This window comes from Dysidea avara, chromosome 1, assembly GCF_963678975.1.
Source record: "Dysidea avara chromosome 1, odDysAvar1.4, whole genome shotgun sequence".
NCBI classification, from domain to species: domain Eukaryota; kingdom Metazoa; phylum Porifera; class Demospongiae; order Dictyoceratida; family Dysideidae; genus Dysidea; species Dysidea avara.
In genome coordinates, this window is record NC_089272.1 from 53,133,613 (window position 1) to 53,150,818 (window position 17,206).

General features: G+C 36.1%; 1 protein-coding gene across 1 annotated transcript; it reads right to left on the bottom strand.

The window, feature by feature from the left end:
* Nucleotides 1-10,558: 10,558 nt before the first annotated feature.
* LOC136247483 (nose resistant to fluoxetine protein 6-like) lies at nt 10,559-12,595 on the bottom strand. The gene has a single exon (XM_066039212.1). The coding sequence runs from the start codon at nt 12,593-12,595 to the stop codon at nt 10,559-10,561; it is 2,037 nt and encodes a 678-aa protein (XP_065895284.1).
* Between the last annotated feature and the right edge of the window lie 4,611 nt (nt 12,596-17,206).

A 17,206-nucleotide genomic window follows, 5' to 3' on the forward strand; every position in this document is an offset into this window, starting at 1 on the left:
CTTAGCTACAGTCACAGTGTTCTTAAGAGAAGCAGTGTAGTAGGCTACATGTGGAGTTATAAATAAGGAAATATAGTTGTTGAGGGTATCTATGTTGAGGGGCAGCTATTGTCAGCAGGTAGTGACCTTTTTTTTTTGGTCTGACTTACAGCTAGGCTGAAGTTGCAATTCCAGACCCTTTAAAAAAGTCTGGATCCACCCCTGGTTCAGTATTACTATTTGGCAATATTTTTGACTCAAAAATAATGCCACTTGATTCACAATGCTTGTAAAGCATTGTGAGTCACCTAAGTGTAATAATGATGAAATGACACCATTATTCCAGAACAGTTGTAATACTAGCTGTCATATAAGGGCACAGCCATTATATTCTTTACATAAAGAACAGGAAGGAGAAGGATGCAGCTATACATGATCATTAATCTTGTGTTTGAAATACCTTAATTTAGTGGTACATTCAATTTAGCAATTTTAGAGTTTGGTTTTTTGCTAATTGATTATATCAAGTCATGAATTAATAAAATTTATATGGTAAATTCATCAGTATACAAGATCTCTAAATTAAGTGTATTGCTTGGCTTAAGGTATAGCTAGTGTGCTTTACAGTCTCATGGTTCAAACTATGAAATCCAAACAGTAACAATGAAGAGAGGGTTTGAGAGGCAAGTATAGAGTACACATGCATAGAATTTTCCAGCTAGGGGGGTCTGGAGTGATGCTTCCTCTGGAAATTTTTGGATTATAGCTATAACAAGATTGAATTTTGAAGCTATTTTAACCAAGTTCTCTATTGTACTGAAAGATTATGGGGGTACAGCAATTTTAGAAAAACAGAACTCGCCTTTAAACAGTGTTTACTCTAGGATTTCTCCGGGAATCGGGAATCAGAAATTAGGAAGTGACCAGGTGAAAGTCTGTTATAGTTAATGAAGTTCACTATATATAAAAACATTTGAAATAGTTGCCAAACTGGTTAGTCATTTAAGGGTGTGTTATGAGTGTTGCTTTAGATTTTTGTGATTGGGTGAAGCCATCTCGTAAGGTCGGTTGATGCATGAGTGTATAGTGGTGATGACATGATGATGTAATGCCTAGGACAACCATGTGCAAATGCATGTATTTATTCAATTAGTAATGCACTGCATATCAAGTGTTGAATCTTTACAATTTGTGTGAGATCAGTATTGACCATCATTATATGTATGATACCACAAAGATTACAAGATCTGTATGGATGGATGTCTTCCAAGAAATAATTAAAAACTTGGAGTGTTTGAAATTAAATACTTATAGGCTGGTATTTTCATGATTATAGTAAAACAAGAAGTTTTTTAAATCAGGCTTTCTGATATTATATCTGGTCCAGGGGTATTTGTGCCGGCTGTGCATGCCAAGCAGAAATTTGTACAAAATTGCATGTTCTGAGATCGAATTTAAAGACAATTTTGAGAGCTAAGTATGCTATTTTTTCTATATTGTACTGGACGAATAGTTATCTCTATATGCATTAACTTTTGTTAGTTGTATACTAGGAGATTTTTATTGATCTGATATAGAATCTGAGAGCACTTTAAGGTTGTGTTTGTAATTTTTAACCTGGGAAAATTTTACGTACTGAGATTGAATCTGAGAGCATTTTTGATAAGTTCAGTGTCACTTTAAAACAAGCTTAACTTAAGTATAGTGTAGTAGTCACTCACAATTTTAGGGGTGAGTCTGAACTTCCCCTACTAACAGCCCTAGAATAAACACTGCCTTTAAATGCTATTGGATTATAAGGCAATACATAATAGCGGATTGGGTCTTAAGGTCACTGTAGAGATTTAAAATGCATACAAAAATAACTTCAACTTTGTAGTATATATAGCCACAGACTGTTCTGTTACTATGTCAATCTGACTTTTTCAACTATATGGCCCCATCACCATATTAATTTTTTACAACCAGAGTCGAAAGTCACTTACATATACAACTAGTTTTTGGCCACAACTAACCCCTTTATAATGTGACAGCATAAATTCTGTGGTATCATTTGAGCTTATAAAGTTGAGCTTCAAGGGGTTTGGGAGTGCAAACCCTGTATGACATTAAAATTTTATTAGCTTCAATTGATGCTAGATTCAGATAAATGCAGCATGGAACTTTGGTACTGATAAAGCAAAAACAAACAGTTCTCAGATACTACAGCCTTGTTAACTGTATACATGCTAAGAAATTAACTGTTTTACATAAGCATGTTAACCCAAGCATCAATGTAGCAACAACTGAAAATACCCACTATAATATTATCAAGAGTGTACCCTTGATAATATTAAACTATTTGACAAAAGTTGTTCTCAGAAAGTGATTAGTATATGACAAGATGTTTGGAGCAATAGTAAGATAGCAGTGCACAGGTCAAGAACACACTGACAGCTTCTTGAAAACACATTATGATGGATGTTCTATTAGAGTAGTTGTTCTATTAGAGTAGTTGACTGTTCTATTAGAGTATGTTGATTTTTAGCAGCTTTTAGGTTAAGTCGCACACCAAAAGTATAATTTGAATCCCCTCTTAGTAATTGTAAGTAAAGATTAGCCATTCTTCCTTCTATTTCCATCTTTTCATTACCCATGCATACATGTAAGATGCAACTGCATCTATACTGCAACTTCTAGAAGCTTCCTAGCTTGCACGTGGTAAAATTTTGGAGGGGGTGCTTCAGCACTTTGGAGGGGGTGCTTCAGCACCCCAAGCATCCCCCCCCCCCTAAATCTGCCCTAGGTTTCAATGAAATGTATTAATATCCAACATTCTAGACTAGTTATCATAATATTGTGTAATACACACTGTAGCTACATATATACCTAGAAAAAGCAATGGCTGTACGTAACTCTTAAATTCTTCTTGGCACCTTACACATACCAATAAAGGAGCTTCTAATACATGTAATGATTAGTTAATCACCATGTATACATACAAGTTTAATTCTACTGGGTATCTTCTAAAGTGTATTTTACATTTCAAATCTATTTCTGCAAATAATTATCTGAACTGGTAATTTTAGGCTGTGGCAATGTAATCACTCTCACCTGTTACAAGGGAGAATTTAAGTTTGTTCCCGGTACTTTACTTCACTAAATAAGGGAATTGTATGTGCAGTGTAGCTTGGGCAGTTGGCAATTTTTCCATGTCTCACATAGTGGGTGAGGGTCCAGGTAGGACTTAGGGTGCCCACACCTTTACCTGTGTGACATGGCACAGCCTCAAGTTCCTATATATGGGTTACTAGTCCTGCTCTAGGAGGATTTTCCTATGCTGACTCATAGCACCGATTTAGCACACAGGTGGCCCAGCTGCTGGTCCACTGGGTAGGCATGAAATACTAGTGCCACAGCGGAAGGTTTTGTGTGTGTGTGTGTGCATGTGTGTGTGTGTGTGTGTGTGTGTGTGTGTGTGTGTGTGTGTGTGTGTGTGTGTGTGTGTGTGTGTGTGTGTGTGTGTGTGTGTGTGTGTGTGCTGTAGTGATTCAACGTATGGACATAGAGTACACTGTATACATCAATACAGTATCATTGTGTGTGTGTGTGTGTGTGTGTGTGTGTGTGTGTGTGTGTGTTGATGAAAATACATACTGTGTACATATTACAGTCATATTGATGTACTTGTCTACAAAGTGGTTTCATTAGTCTAAGTTGCAGATAACTAGCTATAGCAAACTATATGCCACATTTAATGCAATTACATGCATGATACCGATCAATTCATTTTCGTATAATTTAGCTAGTATTGCCACCATACTGTGTTTTATTATTTATTATTATTATCAAGTCTACCAGTTGGGCACTGGAGGGTTTGTGTTATCTGTCTCAAAAATGTAATCACCACAAAACAAAGTAATTGTCACATAATATTGTGCTTAACTGTGTAACTGCCAACTAAATGGCCACTAACTGTTCACTCCCTGACAAAGAAGCCACCTAACACCATACTATGGCTATACATAGTATAACCATTAATTCTGAGAATTTTCAGGATAATAATAGTAATAGATGTACCCATTTTTTTACCAAATTTGATTGAACATGTTTACCTTAGGTGCTCTTAAGGAAATACAGAACAGTACAAATACCCAGTATAAGAGGCATTATATAATTTGGAATGACTAACTATATCTTGTAAACTACAGTGTTGGACTAGTCTACAATGACTACTATTATAAAACTAATAGGTTTTAGTTAGTGCTATAGGAGTAGTATTAGTTGATAGTGAGTGTCACACTAGCAGTGGTCCTATTGACAGTTGTTGTTGTCTAGGATTTAACAACAATCGCTTCAATGAAAAGGCTTCAGGAGTCTACACTATCGCCAACTTCTGTGGAGTAAAATGTTCCAACGTCAGAGTGTACTGTGACACTGCCTCAGGAGGAGGAGGGTGGACGGTTATTCAGAGAAGAGATGTTAAATATTCTACAAATTTTCACTGAGGGTGGACTGAATATGAAGATGGATTTGGTAACATCAATAATGAGTTCTGGTTCGGTTTGAGGGCTATGAATTGCTTAACCAGCCAGGAAGATTGGGAGCTATGCATTGACTTTACCTTTGAGAATGGAACCAAGTCATATCTGCACTATGACCGTTTTAAAGTAGGACCACCAGACGATAAGTACAGACTTAACATAAAGATATACTGGCATTTCTCCAGCCAATCCATTTTTCTCATATTCAGTAAATGGGGAGACATTCAAAACACTGGACCAACACCAAGGGTCAAGTTGTCCTATCAATGCACATGGCAGCACAGCTCCAGGTGGATGGTGGTATGGAAACTGTTTCAACATAAATGTAAACTACAACCGTGATGGACCTTATGGGTCCATGTTCTTACATGGATGGCGTAAACCATATAATTTTGTTGAAATGAAAATACGCCCTGTTAACTGTCAACTCCAATGGAACTAGTTTGGACAATAGTAGCAATGTGTCAGTGCATTATTTAATTAAAAGTAACTTGGAACAGAATAATTTTTGCCTTGCAATTGAATGATTCGATTTCATATAGTAGCTGTTTTACTTTATAGTATAAACTTTATTTACTACTTTGTTTATTGTGATTGCACTATCAATCTCAAACAAATGCTAACATTTACAAATGTCAACATTTACCACACAAAGATACTAAACTATTATATTGATTCAAAATATCTGCAACTTTTATCCTCCAATGTATAACATTAACAGCCACCTCCGGCTCATGGGAGTTGTGGCACAACTGAGTTGTAAAATTTAATCAAAATCCTGTGGACCCCAAACATATATACCTGCTTGTATAGCATTGCTGCTTGCCATATATTTGATGGTATCCATTACCTGGTCATGCAACATATGAAGGGATTTTGAGAATGTAGTACAAACATATGGGATAACAACTTTAACGTAACACTCCTGACAAGTGTAGAGGTTTCTTGTTATATTATAGGGTAAAAGTTGTCTACCATAATAGTACAGTATTATTATAATGATGCACTGCAACAAAAATTACTTATATTATTGTTAGTTTTTGTCAATTGGTTTTTCTTAATGTAATAGGTATTGGTTTTTCTATGTATTTTTTATATTGGCCTGACTTCATGATTGTGTCCTACACTGACAAAAGATGCAACGGGTTTCTATACATATTAAGCACACAAGACCCATTTCAGGGATTTCCAAAATCCATAGCTTGTGATACAGTATCTGAAGCTACTAGCAACAGTTGCTCAGATCAATGGACTTGCCATGGTGATATGCTCCCTAGTAAGGGATATGCAGCTCAATCCTTTCTGAATCAATAAAGGACATTTGAGGGGTTCCTAAATCAAGTCACATGGTAGTGTGTCATGTGGCCAAAGATCATGAGTGCATAATTATACAGGAAGAAAGAAAACGTGATTTTCACACATCTGTAGCTCCGTACTTCCTTTATGAAACAAGATGATTTTGAGCAAAATTGTTTCAAGCATTCCTGAGATATAAGACTTCAAAAATTGGCTTAATTTCTTCATTTGAATTTTTTCTTCGTCTTCTATGGTTTCCCCGACATTTGAAGGAAGGTCAATTTCCCTGATATCTCAGAAAAGTTAAATTTTGGTACACAGATGGGGGTACCAGGTTTGGGTCGAATATGATAAATAGTCAAGGAGTTATTAGCAATTACAGTAGTCTAGTCATGAAAAAAAATAATGTTGTCATGCCTACAGGGTAAACAGCTTAAGGGAATGGTATGTGAATGATTTCACTATTGAACCTTAAATCTTTTGTGGTTTGAAACAAATCAAGCTAAAGACCATAAATATACAGTACAAAAACCAACAATTATTTGCAAATAAAACCTATTAGTTTTCCACACCTACCAGACAAACTGCTCAGGAGAATGAGTTGAAAATCACTGTAGAGATGGATTACTCATCTTAGAAAAAAGGCCCTTCAGTGGGTTGAAAGGATTGACTTAAAAACCATTGAGTTATGATAACCAACTATGTTTAGAAAGTGCAAGATTGAGATACTCTAATAGTGCAATTACCTTAATAGAACAGTCAGCTAAGACTATTAAACTGTTCAGCTGTTGTACAAGTCACCTTGTCTATTATAAACCACCTGTAGAGAGTTAGCTACAAAAAAGTCACCCTGTAGAGAGTTATACATTCCAGTCACTACAGTATGTAGAGAGTTCAGCTACAAACATGTCACCCTGTAAAGAGTTCAGTCAATCTGTATATGGAGAGTTCATGATCAGCTACAACAATTCACCCTGTAGAGAGTTGAGCTACATTAGAAGTCACCTGTAGAGAAATAGTGAGTTTGGTTAATATTAGAAGTCTCCCTATAGAGAGTTCATCTAATGCTGTAGATAGCTCAGCTACAAGCAAATCACCCTGCAGAGAGTTCAGCTGCAAACGAGTCATCTTCTTGTAGAAAGTTTAGCTACAGCACGTCACCCTATAGAGAGTTAAATTCAGCTACAAACGTGCCAACCTACAGGAGAGAGTTTACATGTATGCGATAATTTTATACAATATTATATGTTTAAAATGCAATTTTATTAAATTGGAATGATTGACAAGCAAAAATCCAGCTCTTGATCTTTTTCTTTCTGCAGTAAAGAAAAAAAAATCAAATTCACCTGATTTGTTGCTATTAAAATTTTTGCCATTAACCTACCATCACAGCCTTTTCTTGGCTGCCACCTTGGATTTCACATCTTTTTTCACCCTGATGTCTTTGAAAGGGCCGCATTCTACTTAACAGCTTGGCTGTTTTTACTTTTGTCTATATAGGGCCACAAGGATGCTAAGGCCTGCCATTAACTCTTGTAATGTTGGATTATCACTGGGGAGAAGGATATTAAGATTTCATGTTAGCACATGCACACTGTCAACAATAGAATTATAATCACTTTCAATATTTTAACTTACATTTGTACACATACTAAAAACAATACATACACTATACTCTTCTCTTACAAAACAAACATTTTTTTAAGCTAAAATAATTATAAACGAAGATCTATGTTATAATTTCTTACAATAGATCACCATGCACTGATCCAGAAACAGGTGGCTGGTCCAGATTTCAAGCCAAGAGTCTTCTTGATTGTAGCTAGCAGAAGCATTTACATTGGGAAAAGAGCTGACAGTGTTATCGTCTTGCTCTTATATATTTATAGTTACAGTGCAAGTGTAGCATCATACATGTATGTGATACTTCTTGTGTGCATTATTTGCATTTTGTAATCCAGCCCAGTACAGACTATACAGGGTAATCATGAGTTAACCATAGTGGTTAAAAATACACTTGTAACACCTGTGTACATACTACACATTCCTCTGTTATAATGTGATATGTAGGAGATGATAATTTAGGCTTGCTTCATTATGTGAACTATCATCTCCTACTAATCACATGCTTCACATGAATGAGCATCACCTTATTAAGGCTATGTTGTACATTGTATACTTTTTCACCGCTTTATAACCAACTTTAATTTTTGTGTAATAACTTTTTTGCAGTCACATTATGCCACAGTCCTATATTTGCTGCAAAATAATAATGCAAAATTGACTCAGACCCTCATATATTCCTTCAAGAACACCACTGCATAATGGTAATAGACTGGGTACTGTTGGGATCTGATTGGCATTGCAGGGATCAGTTTAACTAACATTGGTAAAGTATACAAATGATTTGTGACTATAGCTAAATACTGTCTATAACGAAAGAGTGTTAGTGAATAACATGATAGAATAATTTCAGTAAAACATCACATGTCTGAGTAGCTGCAAGGCCATGCATGGTTGGTGGCTAGCCACCCCATCAACACACCCCTGGATCGCCCCATGCATTAAAGCGTTACTTCTCAGTCTCAGGTGGTGTTTCTCCTAGGATATCTTGTGTGTTAGTTATTCCTGTGTTCTCACTATGTCTACAAGTCTTAAAGAAAGCTACCTGCAAATTATTTAGTGCTGGTTATATATGTGACTGGATCTGCGAAAAGTGGTTTATAGCCTTTCCAAATGCATGTACTTAGAATATAACTTGACTTGTGTCAGTTGTGTGCATGGTACCAGCTTGAAATTTGGCCACCTTACACTCCTAACATTGCACTATAATACCTGGATGTACAATGGGTTAAACACATGATGAATATCAAACTTGGAAAGGCTGGATATAAGACTCCTTTTCACAGATCCAGTCACATACATATATAATATAATACAAGTTTGTAAGCTAACTATGACTAGTGAGCTTAAGCCTTAAGCTTGCTGACAGTTCCAAGTATTTGCTTCTAGAATGTATTACATATATTATTGATTGAACCATCTCTTGTATGTTGTCCTACAGTACGTTGAGCATAGTTGTCATGCTAAAACTTCTGTTGTGTTTGGTTCAAGGCAACATCTTGTTATGGATACTATCTGAATGTAAAAGGTCGAGTCTGATCCTCACCTCTCTCATGATGAAAAGGAAACGTAAAACAGTATACCTAATGAGGGGTGATATAATTTGTAATTGTTAGCTAACATCATCATGATTGTCTAGTTCTTGTTTGAGCTACCCAGATTTGATGAGAATTAAATCTATTTAATGTAGAACAAATCAAGCTAAGAATAATCTGAATTACTGGGTGTTCTTGAAAATAAGGCAAGATACTGTAAGCCATAATATAATATTATAAAGTTTGGACTTGGCTAGTGTATAACTGTGAGCAGATAACAACAAAGACCATTTTGCAAACTTGTTCAGCTACAGTAGTGTCGGAATGCTATTTTTAGTTATATTTTTAAATTATTGCAAGAAGTATAATCGGCAAACTTTTTCTGACACCGATACGACTAATTTGCATAGCCCAAAGGTGACAGCGAGCGCTTCTTCAATAGTTCTGTTCTCCAGATAAAAATGCATGCTAATGGGACAATTTGACTGATCACTCCTCTCCATTAGGGAAGCACACATAGGAAGATCAACAAATGCACCTCTTCAAAAATGTACAGATAAACCAAGGTTTTAACCTAATTATGCGAAAGGCCCAACACCGATTATCAATATTTTATAAATTTTATATTTAAATAAGCTATATTGACTTGAAATATAGTCAGCATCACGGCTAACTGAATGTATCGAGAAACATTAAAATTTATATTTCTATTTGAAACAAAATTATGGCCTGTCACAAGTGTACATGTGTGGTAGGCCCCTTTTTGCAAATGTGGTCACACAATGCAATGTGTATTTTATTGTGATTGGGAATGATTTGTGTGCCTGTATGCTAGCATCAATAATGAGCATATAATGTCACCAAATATATCATAGCACACAATTAGAGTGTAACTTTGTGAGCATCAGGAAATCAAGGGACAATTGTAGTTACTACATGCAAGCCAATCAGTAAAGAAACAATGGAAGTTAGGATAGACAAATGTAACACTGTACAGTATGGACCAGATATAGTAACTACTGTACAAACAATGCAAAAATTCTAAAGTACATATAAGAAGCATGCGCCACAGCCACAAGAAGTTTCATGGCTTTTACATTACACCAATATACTTAAACTTGATGCGTGAAAAACATATATCATGTATACTTTTATTTATTTTTATTTAACATGTATACTTTCAGACTCCTGTAAGCATTCGGGTTTAATTGGATGGCTGCAGGTTTGAGGCTGCCCAGGTCCAGTCACGGATTTTTCTCCTTTCTCCACCTTTTCAAACATAACAACTTTAAACAGGCTGTAGAACCAGACATGCTACAGACCTTCAGCACTTGTGCTGTGAAGCCTCAATAAATAAAATAAATAAACATGTAAACATTTTACAAATCATCAACCTCTACATACTATTTGTTCAGGTGATTAATTAAAGTATATATCCTTTGTTTAATCTTAGCATACATAAAATGAATGCAATAATAATAATTACTGGAAAATTTTATGTCTGTAATGCTAAACTATATTTATTCTTTATACATCATAAATAATAATTCTGTAACCAAAAGTATTAATAGATTCTGTACACACATGTTCCTTCATTGACAGTCATTTATGACGACTTTCCATTCCAGCTAGCTTGAAGCAGAGTGATACTACTTTTGATATGGGCAATTCTACAGTCAATGTCAACACAAAGGATACGGCAAAAGATGCTACTATTGTGAACACACAAAGCATAATGTACACAGTATCAGTGAATATCAAACTTGACTGTATTGTGCCCAATATATAAAAGATGACCAAAATATGGAACAAGTATACTCCATAAGATAACCTGACAAGTGGATCCCATCCAGGCCAAGAGAGAACACTGTTCACTATTCCTCCATAGCCAGTGTTACAGAAAAAAATAATGATAGAGATGCCTATGCTCCAAGTCAATCCTGAAAACATCAGGAAAGTTGCATTCTCCCATTTTGTGAAATGATGAGTGCCATTATATTCCTCAACAGTTCCAAACAATGTAATTTTGCACAAGCAAATGGCTATTATCCACAATGTCACAGATATCAGATGTTTCAAAGCTTGTCTAATTGGCAGATCAACAATGCTGTACTTTTTGTAGAGAATATATCCCAAAACAATACCAATTAAGTATGGATTAGCTCTGTAAAATGACTGATGGTATAACCATTGGACCTGCTCAAAAGCTTTTGGGCCAGCAAATATAGCAGCCCAGTAATCATTTTGAACAGCTACAAATCCAATCACTACAGTGATTCCAAATATGGACAAAGTTACAACAACCATACCAACCAGTTCAGCATAGTACAGAGTCACTATAAAAATTGGAGACAAAACAAACAACTGCATTTCAGCACCAACATACCAAGTTGGTACAACACAAATATCTGCAGGATAAATCAGATTGTTAATAAACAACAAATTACACCACCACTGACAGTTAATGTGTTGAGAATGCCACAAAGGACCATCAGACAAATGTACAAACAGTTTGAATGCCACAAATGTAACTAGATAAAACATCGGTGCTAAACGAAAGTATCGGTTGACATAGAAATATAAAACTCTAAACCTTCCATGCTTTTCTATATCTTTAAATGTCAGATAAGATGACAGCGTAGCACTTACTACAAAGAAAGTGTCAACGGAAAATGTTGCATTCATAAATATCTGGTTGAACATTCTGGAAGGATACTTATCCAGATACTGTGGTGTGTTCTGAATGAGCTGTGGATACATGAATGGATATAAAACATGTATATAAACATGAAATCCAATATTAACAAAGTTGGCAAATACTTTCAGGGCACCTACTGCCTTAATTGATGAAGGTGACTGTTCGGTAGATAAGAGTTCAGGGACTGAGTGACATAGTGAAAATGATAAAAATAAATCTCTCATCCATGGTTTATCCTGATATTTTCCCTTTTCTACGTGATGGTTTTTTGTATCCGTATCAGCTTCTCTTTTCAGAATACCTTTAGTGCCAATAAACTGCCGTATGCAAAGCAAATCTACAACAGTTGCCAATACCACTAGTCCTACAAATGCTACACAGACACCAGTAACTACTGCTGCTCCTGTATCAAACTCTACACCAGATTGAGGACAGAATGTAGGGGGATCACCAGTACTGGATAACTGTACAGTAAGGGTTTGTGTAGCATTACTAAATGGATTAGCAGTCATGTTAGTAACACTGATAATGTTCATCCTTGACAACACTAATGCAAATTCATTTGGAGAACATGGTGAAGGATAACACACTTCAATCTGAATGTTACTGGTCACACTAGTATTTATTGGTACAGGACAGTCTGAAGAATAGCACACTTCATCTTGATACTCTGATGGGTTGTAAAATGCAGTGATATTCATTTGCATTGTATATATACAATAGTTTGTTTCACCCACTGGTGTGTTCTTCAAATCCACACACTCGTCATAGTAACCAAGAAAGGTAGTGTGACCATATACTATACCATCACTTGGTTTACCCCAGGAGTCCCAATACTGAGCCATTAACTGGGGATGTGTTGATTGTAGTGTTGACAGTCTCTCAATTGCTGTTTGACAATTCCTACTGGCATTGATGTTGTGTGAAAAAATTTGTGTCATACTAACCGTAGAGCAGCAGTTACTTGTAAATGTCAATAAAATGAGTTGATACAACAGTGATGCCATTGTCTGTAATATAGTACATGTACCTTACATTAAAGCGTGTATATGGGTTAGTACCAGCTTAGTGGGATTGTGTAACAAACACAAACGATGGTTTGAATACATATATAATTATGGGATCAATTACTAGGCAAAAAGATTTAAAACAAATTTAAAATGTGCTGAATCCCAACCTTTTGGATGCAGAGTCGGCACACTGCTAAATAAGTTTAATTACAACAATGACATACAACACCAAAAATTATAATCACACCTTTCGGGTATATACTGTATTACACTAGCGGCAGGTTGTAGGCACTTTTAGTAGGGTATTGGCTAAATTCAAAGCCCATTAATTTTATGACATGAATCCAAATAATGCCATAATTTTAGTCATCAACAAAGGCATAACCAGCTATTCAATTTTGAATAATAGAGGGTCTAGAGTATTTCCCCTGATTACCAGATATACATACACTTAGGCAGTTAAAGAGTGCTGTATGTATATCTACAGTAACTAGCTGAATTCTACTGTACTGTACGTATAGTAACGTACTGCAGTTAATGTAACTTATACTAATGCTATACATCTACTGTATTATTACTACAACTAGCTTCAATAGCATACAAATGGCTAACCAAAAATTTTATTTGCACTTCATACAGCCTTTCCAATCTAAGTACCTTTGTTGGTAAAGCTTTATCTACATGTAAAATTTAATGTCATTCTTGGTTCTCTTCTTCAACAAAATACTCGAATAGAACAGTCACTCCTACTGTTCAGATAATTGAGGATTTAGATTCAAGACACGCATCCCAAATGCATACAAATCACCTAGTAGTAATATTATGAACTCCTGTAATGTACATAGTTTTGCGTGTTGGTCATAAAGTGACAAATATGATACATCTGTTAATAACTATTTTTCTTAAGGGTACCTGCACATTGATTGTTTTGAAAATAATGTATATAGGTTGCATGCACTTAATATTTCTGACTGTTCACCAGCAAAATTAATCTAATCAAAAACAGCCAATCTGTAAAAAAGGTGCGGCCCCCAAAAAGGCCATAGTGAAAAAAGATGTGAAATCCAAGGTGGCGGCCAAGAAATGGCTGTGATGGTAGATTAATGGTTAAATTTTAATAACGACATTTCAGGTGAATTTGGTGCCAAGATCAAGCGGCACAAAATTCACCTGAATTGTCGTTATTAAAATGTAACCATTAACCTACCATCACAGCCATTTCTTGGCCGCCACCTTGGATTTCACATCTTTTTTCACCATGGCCTTTTTGGGGGCCGCACCTTTTTTTACAGCTTGGCTGTTTTTGATTAGATATCACTTCTTTTTGTATTTGTATACTGCAAAGCCGGCCTATGGCTGGCTTTGGGGCTTTTTTAACCCATGTGTTTTTTTCTTTACCACAGGAAGAAGAAAAGAACTTAAAGAAGATTAATTTTGTAATACTTCAATTATTTTTGATTTTATTAGTAATTATACAAATTATATACATATATTTATTACATGCCCATTATTCCCCACAGGATATTTTTTTGCAGCTGATCTCTCTACTGAGTGACTTGAAATGTAGCTGAACTATATACAGGATGGTTTCTTTGTAGCTGAACTCTCTACAAGGTGACCTCTTCTAGCTGGTCTCTCTACAGGGTGATTTGTTTGCAGCTAAACTCTCTACATGGTGGTTTCTTTGTAGCTGAACTCTCTACATGATGGTTTCTTTGTAGCTAAACTCTCTATAAGGTGACTTCGTCTAGCTGAACTCTCTACAGGGTGATTTTTTTGTAGCTGAACTCTCTACAGGGTGATTTGTTTGCAGCTGAACTCTCTACATGATGGTTTCTTTGTAGCTGAGCTCTCTACAAGGTGACTTCGTCCAGCTGATCTTTCTACGGGGTGATTTGTTTCTAGCTGAACTATCTACAGGTGATTTGTTTGCAGCTAAACTCTCTACATGGTGGTTTCTTTGTGGCTGAACTCCCTACATGATGGTTTCTTTGTAGCTGAACTCTCTACAAGGTAACTTCTTCTCTACAGGGTGATTTGTTGTAGTTGAATTCTCTACAAGGTGGTTTGTTTGAGGCTGAACTCTCTACATGGCGGTTTCTTTGTAGCTGAACTCTCTACAGAGTGATTTGTTTGCAGCTGAACTCTCTACATGATGGTTTCTTTGTAAATGAACACTGTACAAGGTGACTTCTTCTAGCTGATCTTTCTACAGGGTGAATTGTTTGTAGCTGAACTATCTACAAGGTAACTTCTTTAGGCCTGCGCCTAATATGCCGGCATAATTTTGAGAATAATAAGTCACCAATTTCGTGAGAATAATTCCGGAATAATAGGATGGTTACAGGCATAATTTTAGAATTATCGGACGTCCAAGGGAATAATCGTCAGAATTAAGGGGCGTGCCTCTTCTTGATTAGCTAGCTAGAAGAAGGAAGTAAGTTACTAAGAATGATAGCCGATAGCTGGCATTATTATACGAGTGATGGCTGAAAGAGGTTGAAGAGCCTCTAAAAGATCGATATACTCTAATAAAACACTCAAATACTCTAATAGAGCAGTCAGATCGTTTCATGTTAACAATCTGCAGACAGCATCAGGGATTTAACGGCATGATTATCTGCAATTCTGAAACTTGTACATCTCATACCAGTGTATTTCTTTAAGTCTTTCTACAAACATATTGATATCATTATCTACTGAACTTAGCATATAGTTATAGCTATAGCTTTAATACACTGATAACTGAAAAACTATTCCTGATAGCCATTTTAAGCCTGCAATGGCTATAACCATTATGTGTAAGGTGGAATGGTTCAATTTTGGCTAGCTATTAATTAATTCTGACAAAACTACTTCTTATATCAGCATCTTGAGAACTAAGCGACTATAGCTAAAGAAACTAAATGAGCATTATTATGGAATAATAGGCTAGGTACAAGAATAAAAAAAGAATAATAGGAGAAATTTTTGGGAAATTCTGGAAAGAATAATAGGTAAAATTTTGGGCACATTAGGCTCAGGCCTAAACTTCTTCTAGCTGATCTCTCTACAGGGTGATTTGTTTGTAACTGAACTCTCTACATGATGGTTTCTTTGTAGCTGAACTCTCTACAAGGTGACTTCTTCTAACTGATCCCTCTACAGGGGGATTTATTTGTAGTTGAACTCTCTACAAGTGATTTATTTGCAGCTGAACTCTTTATGTGGTGGTTTCTTTGTAGCTGAACTCTCTACAAGGTGACCTCTTCTAGCTGATCTCTCTACAGGATGATTTGTTTCTAGCTGAGCTCTCTACAGGTGATTTTTTGCAGCTAAACACTCTACATGGTGGTTTCTTTGTAGCCGAACTCTGTACATGATGGTTTCTTTGTAGCTGAACTCTTTACAAGGTGACTTATTCAGCTGATCTTTCTACTGGGTGATTTGTTTGCAGATGAACTCTCTACATGGTGGTTTCTTTGTAGCCGAACTCTGTACATGATGGTTTCTTTGTAGCTGAACTCTTTACAAGGTAACTTCTTCAGCTGATCTTTCTACTGGGTGATTTGTTTGCAGATGAACTCTCTACATGGTGGTTTCTTTGTTGCTGAACTCTCTACAAGGTGAATTCTTCTACCTGATCTCTCTACAGGGTAATTTGTTTGTAACTGAACTCTGTACAAGGTGCGTTTTTGTGGGTGATCTCACTGCAGGTTGATTTGTTTGTAGCTGAACTCACTAAAGGGTGATTTTGCTTGTAGCTGAACTCCTTGCATTGTGTCTAGTTTCTAGCTGATCTCTCTACAGGGTGATTTGTTTGTAGCTAATCTCTCTACAAGTTGATTTAAGTGTAGCTGATCTCTCTGCAGGTTGATTAATTTGTAGCCAATCTCTCTACAGGGTAATTTGTTTGTAGCTGAACTGTCTATAAGATGATTTGTTTGTAGCTGATCTCTCTGCAGGTTGATTTGTTTTAGCTGAACTCTCTACAGGCTGATTTACTTGTAGCTGAACTCCTTACATTGTGTCTAGTTTCTAGCTGATCTCTCTACAGGTTGATTTGTTTGTAGCCGATCTCTCTACAGGGTAATTTGTTTGTAGCTGAACTCTCTATAAGGTGATTTGTTTGCAGCTGAACTCTCTACATGGTGGTTTCTTTGTTGCTGAACTCTCTACAGGTTGTTTTGCTTGTAGCTGAACTCTCTGCAGGGTGATTTGTTTCTAGCTTATCTCTCTACAGGTTGATTTGTGTGTAACTGGTCTCTCTACAAGCTGATTTGTTTGTAGCTGATCTCTCTCTGCAGGTTGATTTGTTTGTAGCTGATCTCTCTACAAGTTGATTTGTTTGTTGCTGATCACTCTAAAAGTTGATTTGTTTGTAGCTGAATTCTCTGCAAAGTGTTTAGTTTGTAGCTGACCTCGCTTCAGGGTGATTTGTTTCTCTCTACAGGGTGATTTTTTGTAGCTGACCTCTCTTCAGGGTGATTTGTTTCTAGCTGATTGCTATACAGGTTGATTTGTTTGTAGATGAACTCTCTACAGGGTAATTTGCTTGTAGCT

What these genes read in the sequence shown, in the direction of transcription:
- LOC136247483 (XM_066039212.1), bottom strand. Translation starts at nt 12,595, where the DNA reads ATGACACAAATTTTTTCACACAACATCAATGCCAGTAGGAATTGTCAA.